This window comes from Penaeus vannamei, chromosome 13, assembly GCF_042767895.1.
Source record: "Penaeus vannamei isolate JL-2024 chromosome 13, ASM4276789v1, whole genome shotgun sequence".
In the NCBI taxonomy this organism is placed as follows: Eukaryota; Metazoa; Arthropoda; class Malacostraca; order Decapoda; family Penaeidae; genus Penaeus; species Penaeus vannamei.
In genome coordinates this window covers 38,069,229-38,077,080 of record NC_091561.1, presented here as the reverse complement: position 1 = coordinate 38,077,080, position 7,852 = coordinate 38,069,229, and the positions used below count along the sequence as shown (strand labels likewise).

The 7,852-nt window shown below is 37.1% G+C and overlaps 1 protein-coding gene across 1 annotated transcript in view; it reads left to right on the top strand.

Moving 5' to 3' along the window:
• LOC138863756 (integumentary mucin A.1-like) overlaps positions 1-1,935 on the top strand; it is a 3,053-nt gene extending 1,118 nt beyond the window's left edge. Inside the window, exon 2 of the mRNA XM_070128599.1 lies at positions 1,164-1,935. Coding sequence (XP_069984700.1) covers positions 1,164-1,935 — 772 coding nt within the window. The remainder of the gene's footprint in view (positions 1-1,163) is intronic.
• The last annotated feature ends 5,917 nt before the right edge of the window (positions 1,936-7,852 follow it).

Sequence of the window (7,852 nt, the reverse complement as noted above, 5' to 3'; positions counted from 1 at the left end):
ATCACCATTATTACTACTATTATAACTATAATGATAATAATAATAATAATTATTATTATTATCATTGTTCTTCTTATTATAACTATTCTTATGATAATTAGAGGTTGGGATTGTTGGTGAGGTCGGGATTATCCTAATGATAATCATCATTAGGATTATCATTAGTCTTACTATCGCTGTTATTGAGAGAGAGAGAGAGAGAGAGAGAGAGAGAGAGAGAGAGAGAGAGAGAGAGAGAGAGAGAGAAAGAGAGAGAGAATAAAGAAAGAGAGAGAGATAGAGCCAGTGACAGAAAGCGAGAGAACAAGACAGACAGAACGAGACCGAACGAGCAAAAGAGAGACAGTCAGACAAACTGACAGCTAGAGAGACAAACAGACAGACAGACAGATCGAGAGAGTCCTCACCTCGCCCCCCCCCCACACACACACCGCCCAAGCTTAACGATACACCAACCAAGCGGAGAATCGCCACCACCCATATGTTATACTAATACTTTCCGCTGCTCCAACTTTTACTTGTAAACACCCGATACCTTCTTCGTGTAATTAGATATAGATATAATGAAGGGGATTCATTTTTAAGAAAGGTTTTTTTTCTTTTTCTTTTTTTTATTTATTCGTTTGTCTGTTTTATTTTTGTTTTCTTTGTGAGATTGAAGTTATGATTTTTTGTATTGCTTGAAAAAACTAATAATGACGGGTATATAAAATCAATATTCATTTCAAAAAATAATAAGAAGGCGAATTTTGTTATCATGGAAATCATTATGACAGCAGTGGCATTGCAAGTAGCGAAATGCAACAATAATAACAATAATGGTAATAATAAATATTCTCTTTATAGTAGTAATAGTAAAAAAACAATGATAGTAATGCTTATAGTAATAAAAGTAATAATAACAATAATGATCCTAATGATGTATCATAATAATAGTAAAAAAATATATATAATACCTACAGAACGTGTTTTAGCCAACATAACTTTTCGTCAACATTTAGAACACAGATATATATATATATATATATATATATATATATATATATATATATATATATATATATATATATATATATATATATATGGCATATCAACTTGGAAGCTTTTGCAGGTGGCCGAGATATCCCTGGGAAAATATTGAGTCATTTTCTGCATTTCTTGAGAAAATACGATTTCTTAGCACCTAACTCACCAACAACCCCGACCTCGCCAACAACCCCGGCCTCGCCAACAACCCCGACCTCACCAACAACCCCGACCTCGCCAACAACCCCGACTTCGCCAACAACCCCGACCTCACCAACAACCCCGACCTCACCAACAACCCCGACCTCGCCAACAACCCCGGCCTCGCCAACAACCCCGACCTCACCAACAACCCCGACCTCGCCAACAACCCCGACTTCGCCAACAACCCCGACCTCACCAACAACCCCGACCTCGCCAACAACCCCGACCTCGCCAACAACCCCGACCTCGCCAACAACCCCGACCTCACCAACAACCCCGACCTCGCCAACAACCCCGACCTCCCCAACAACCCCGACCTCGCCAACAACCCCGACCTCGCCAACAACCCCGTCCTCCCCAACAACCCCGCCCTCGCCAACAACCCCGACCTCCCCAACAACCCCGACCTCGCCAACAACCCCCACCTCCCCCACAACCCCTACCTCGCCAACAACCCCGACCTCCCCAACAACCCCGACCTCGCCAACAACCCCGACCTCTCCAACAACCCCGACCTCGCCAACAACCCCGACCTCGCCAACAACCCCGACCTCACCAACAACCCCGACCTCACCAACGACCCCGACCTCACCAACAACCCCGACCTCACCAACAACCCCGACCTCCCCAACAACCCCGACCTCGCCAACAACAACCCAGCATTTGAGCGCACACAAGGCCTTCTATCAAGACGAGACAACATAAATAGCAATCTCACTATCTTATTTCCACGATAACTTAAGAAACCAAAGTCGAACCACACCACGTGACTTTGTTATCTGACTTCGGATAAAAAGAATAATAAATAAACACTTTTTGAGGTGAATCATGTTATTAATATCTCTTTGTTTATCCTTTCTTTTATCTTATCTGATTCCTTCCATATCTTTTATCATCGGTTTATTTGATCGATTGCTGGGTTTGGGTGTTTTGGTTATTTTCTTGTTTTTTTTCGTATTCTTAAATGTTTGTTTTGTTGTTTTTCCTATTCTTAAATTTTTATTTTGTTGTTTTTCTTATTCTTATATGTCTATCTACTTGATTTTCCGGTTCTTGACTATTTATCTTCTTATTTTTGCTATTCTTAGAGGTTTATCTTCTTATTTTTCTTATTCTTAATTGTTTATATCATCGTATTTCTTCCTATTCTTAAATGTTTATTTTATTTTTTCTATTCTTAGTTGAGATCTTATTTTCCCCTATTCTTAGATGTTGTTATCTACTTATTTTTCCTATTTTTAGATGCATATTTTTACTCTTTGTTTGTTACCCTTGTCCTATTTCAATTCAATATTGTCTTCCTATCTCCTTTTATCGCTTTTCGTATTTTGTATATTCTTTCTATTCAATTTATTTGTTTATTTCATCAATTATCATTCCATTATTCTCATTCCTTTTCTAATCTTCGTTATTTACATCTATTTTGTCGAATATCATCATCTGTATATTCTTCCTCTTATACTTTTCTTCCTATTTTTCCCCTTTCAGTTATTATCATCACCCTTGTATATCCAGTCCATCATCATCACATTTTGCTCCATCCCTCATTACCCTATCCACTATCCACACCATATTTCCTCACCCTCATCCTATCCATCATCTTCACTATACTCCATCCGCCATCACCCTATCCACTATCCACACCATATTTCCCCACCTCTATCGTATCTATCATCACCATTCTCTCCATCCCTCATTACCCTATTCACTATCCACACCTTATTTCCTCACCCTCATCCTATCCATCATCTTCACTATACCCTATCCACTATCCACACCATATTTCCCCACCTTTATCCTATCTATCATCACCATTCTCTCCATCCCTCATTACCCTATCCACTATCCACACCTTATTTCCTCACCCTCATCCAATCCACCATCATCACCATTCTCTCCATCCCTCATTACCCTATCCACTATCCACACCATACTCCCTCGCCCTCATCCTACCCATCATCACCACCATTCTCTCCATCCCTCATTACCCTATCCATTATCCACACCATACCCCCTCGCCCTCATCCTATCCATCATCACCACCATTCTCTCCATCCCTCATTACCATATCCACTATCCACACCATACTCACTCTCATCCTACCCACCATCACCACCATTCTCTCCATCCCTCATTACCATATCCACTATCCACACCATATTTCCCCACCTTTATCCTATCTATCACCACCATTCTCTCCATCCCTCATTACCCTATCCACTATCCACACCATACTCCCTCGCCCTCATCCTATCCATCATCCTCACTATACCCTATCCACTATCCACACCATATTTCCCCACCTTTATCCTATCTATCATCACCATTCTCTCCATCCCTCATTACCCTATCCACTATCCACACCATCCTCACTCTCATCCAATCCACCATCACCACCATTCTCTCCATCCCTCATTACCCTATCCACTATCCACACCATCCTCACTCTCATCCTACCCACCATCACCACCATTCTCTCCATCCCTCATTACCATATCCACTATCCACACCTTATTTCCTCACCCTCATTCTACCCACCATCATCACCATTCTCTCCATCCCTCATTACCCTATCCACTATCCACACCACACTCCCTCACCCTCATCCTACCCATCATCACCACCATTCTCTCCATCCACTATCCACACCTTATTTCCTCACCCTCATCCTACCCACCATCATCACCATTCTCTCCAACCAACATTACCCTATCCACTATCCACACCATCCTCACCCTCATCCTACCCACCCCAACGGCAGACAGCCTAGGACCTCGAGCCAGCGTACCGCGGGGTGGTCGCCCATCCTTCCATAGAGCCTCGTGGGTTAGGGGCGGGATATCCTGCGCTGTTTAACCAAGCATTAAGAGGATATCCTAGCACGAGAGAGGGCGGCCGCTGACCCCACTTCTCGTGACCTGCCTTCCTTCCCTCCTTCCTTCCCTCCCTCCTTACCCTTCCTTCCTGTTTTAAGGCTCTCGCGGTGACCTCTTTCTCTTCCTGTGTTCTGGGGGTTGGCTTTGCGGTCATCGGTTTTATTACTGTTATCTTTGTTATTGTTATTACTAAGATTATTATTACTATTCTGATCATTATTATTATTACTATTCTGATCATTATTATTATTACTATCATCATTATTATTATTGATATTATCATTATTGTTATTACTATTATCGTTATTATTACTATAATTATCATTATTACTATTATTATTATTATCATTATTATTATTATTATTATTATTATTATTATTATTATTATTATTATTATTATTATTATTATTATTATTATTATCATTATCATTATTATTATTATCATTACTATTATCATTATTATTGTTATTATTATTATCATCATTTGTCTTTCAATCATTATTATCATTACTATTACCATTATTATTTGTGTTACTGTTATTATCATTATCATTATATTACAATTATTCTTTGTTCCTATTATCATTATCATTATATTACAATTATTCTTTGTTCCTATTATCATTGTTGTCATTATTATCATTATCACTATCGGCATCACTGTTAAAGTTATTCATAGAAAAGGTATGAATGAAAATACATATTTTCACTGTATGAAGTATGTATCTGACCATTTCCGATTATATCTCCGTCAGAAATACAGAAATTATCATGCATATTGCTATTATCGTTATCATATTATCACTGTTATAATCTTTAATATTATTTTTATTATTATTATCAATATCATTATCAGTATCATTATTGATGTTATTAATATCGTCATTATTCATATTATTGTTGTTATTATGAATATTATCAATATTACTTTTATCATCATTATCCATGTCATTATCACCATCACTATCAGTATTCCTATTCCTATTCCCATTCTTATTTTCAATCTATCTTTCTTTACGTCCATATTTAGCTACGTCCATATTTAACCAGAGGAAACCGCCACTATCACTATACTCACCATACATCAGTACCTTTAATCCAAGCTATGGTGATCAGTGATACGTCCACAGGTTGATGGTGAGAGTTATTGTGAGAAAAGGCGATACCATTTGGACTAATTGCAATCAGTCAGTCGTCACGAACTTGTCAGGTGTATCTTCAACTTGATGTTAATGATGGTAAACGTAATGGTGATGGTGATGATGATGTTGATAATAATGATGATGATGATCATAATAATAATGATAATAATAATAATAATAATAATAATAATAATAATAATAATAATAATAATGATAATAATACTAATAATACTAATAATAATAATAATAATAATAACAATAATAACAATAATAACAATAGTAACAATAATAATAATAATAATAATGATAATAATAATGATAATGATAATGATAATGATAACAATGATAGTTACAATAATGGTAATTATAAAACTAACAATAACAATACTGCTACTACTGCAACAACTACTACTACTAATAACAATAACAGTAACAGTCATAAGAATGATAAAAATAATTATAATACTACTACTATTAGTGACAATAATAACAATGAAAATAATAATGCCAATAAGAATAATAAAGAGAATGGTAGTAAAAATAAAGAATAATTACACAAATAATAATGATGATAGAGATAACCAAGATAATGGTGATGATGATGTTAATGATATTGATAATCATGATATTAATAATGATAATGATAATATTGAAAATGATGATATCAATAATAATAATAATGATGATAATAATCTTGATAATAATAATGATGATGATAGCAATAACTACACAGTAACATATGCAGATACCACATGCCCCTGAATTATAAAAAAAACGGCACCTCATATATTCCTTCACATATCCAACATAACAATAAGACGACCATATTGACAAGGACTCGATTACTAAGTCTGACATGGACCTCGTCGTCGTCACTGTCGAGTCGTTCCTCCGAATCGCAATTGTCAGATATGTTGCATACGCTCCTCCTACACCCCCTCCCCCCTCCCCCCCGCCCTTACCACCTCCTCCTCCTCCTCCTCCTCCTCCTCCTCCGCCATTGCCACCTGCAACTTGAATTTCAACCGAGAGGCGAAGAAGGATATCTGTCCTTTGCTATCTCTTTCCGTCTTTTATTTTTAGCAATATATATATTTTTTTGTTTTTTGATCTTTCGTTTTTTTTTTCAATTTTGTTTATTTTATTTTCCTCTCCTTTGATCACCCATCCTGAACGTAATATTACGTTTTTATTTTCAAACTCGAATTTAGAAACAACAAATTCAGACGAACAAGACCCGAAAAAAACGTTCATAAAACAACAAAGACGAAATCCAAACACTTCTTATTTCCCTTTCACTGTGATTGCTTTTGTTTGTAGGTGCGTGCGTGCGTGCGTGCGTGCGAGCGAGCGAGAGTGATGGCGGCTCCCCAGATTTCTCTGTCGTCTGGCGTATCATGTTCCCTGGTCTCTCTTCTCTTGGGTTGTTGGCTTTTCCCTCTTTCGTTGTTTATTTACCTCTTGGAAGGGCGTTCTCTCCTTCGCTTTCATGCTCTTTCCCTTTCTGTTCTGCTTTTCTTATTTTCTTTTATATTTTTTCTCGTTCGTTTTGTCCTTCTCTTCGTTTCTTAACCTCTTATTTATTCGCTCGTGCGTTGTTTTTGGGTTTCTTCTTCTCTTTATCTATTTCATTCTTTATTCCTTTTCTTTCTTGCTTTCTTGTCCTTTTCGCTTATTCCGCTCTTTCAATCTTTGTCATTTGATTTCCCTTTTGTTTTTTAATCGTCTTCTCTTCGTTTATTGGTTTATTGCATTCTCCATATTCTTTATGTTTCCTTCTTTTCCTTTCCGTTCGTTGCATTTCTCTTCTTTCTCTCTTCACGTCATTCCCTTTCCGCCTTTCCCGTTCTTCCAATCTTCCTTTGTTGACATTTACCCCCACCCCCTCCCCGCCCCCCCTTCGCCTTTTCTTTTCCCATGCTTCCTTTTCCCATCATCATTTGCTGCCTTCTTGCCCTCTTCGTCTGTTCCCTTCTTCCTGTCTTTGTTTAAATTTTTTTATTCCCTTCTTTCTTTATGTATTTTTCCTTCGTCTTTTCCCGCTTTAATCCTGCTGTTTTCTCCTTGTCTCTTTCTCCGTCTTTCCATAAGGTTTTCCGACAAGCTATTTTTTCATATTATGTATATATAGAGATAGGTAGATAGAGATAAAGTTAGATAAAGATAGTTGGGTAGATAGATGGATGGATGGATAGATGGATAGATAGATGGATAGATGGATAGATAGATGGATGGATAAATGGATAGACAGATGGGTAGACAGATAGATAGATGGATTGATAGATAGATGGATAGATAAATAGATGAATAGATAGATGGATGGATAGATAGATGGATAGATAGATGGATAGATAAATAGATGGATGGATAGATGGATAGATAGATACAGACAGATATACATATATAGTGTACGTATGCATGGTTATGTATATGCATGTCTCAGTATTTCTACCTTTCTCTATCTGTTTATTTGTACATCTACAGAAAACACATATATTCATACACACATTTCTTTGTATATTAATGTATATGTGCAATGAGTTATCAACACACCTGAATCAACAGCGGCGGATTCTCATAATGTGCAAATCGCCTAACAACTGG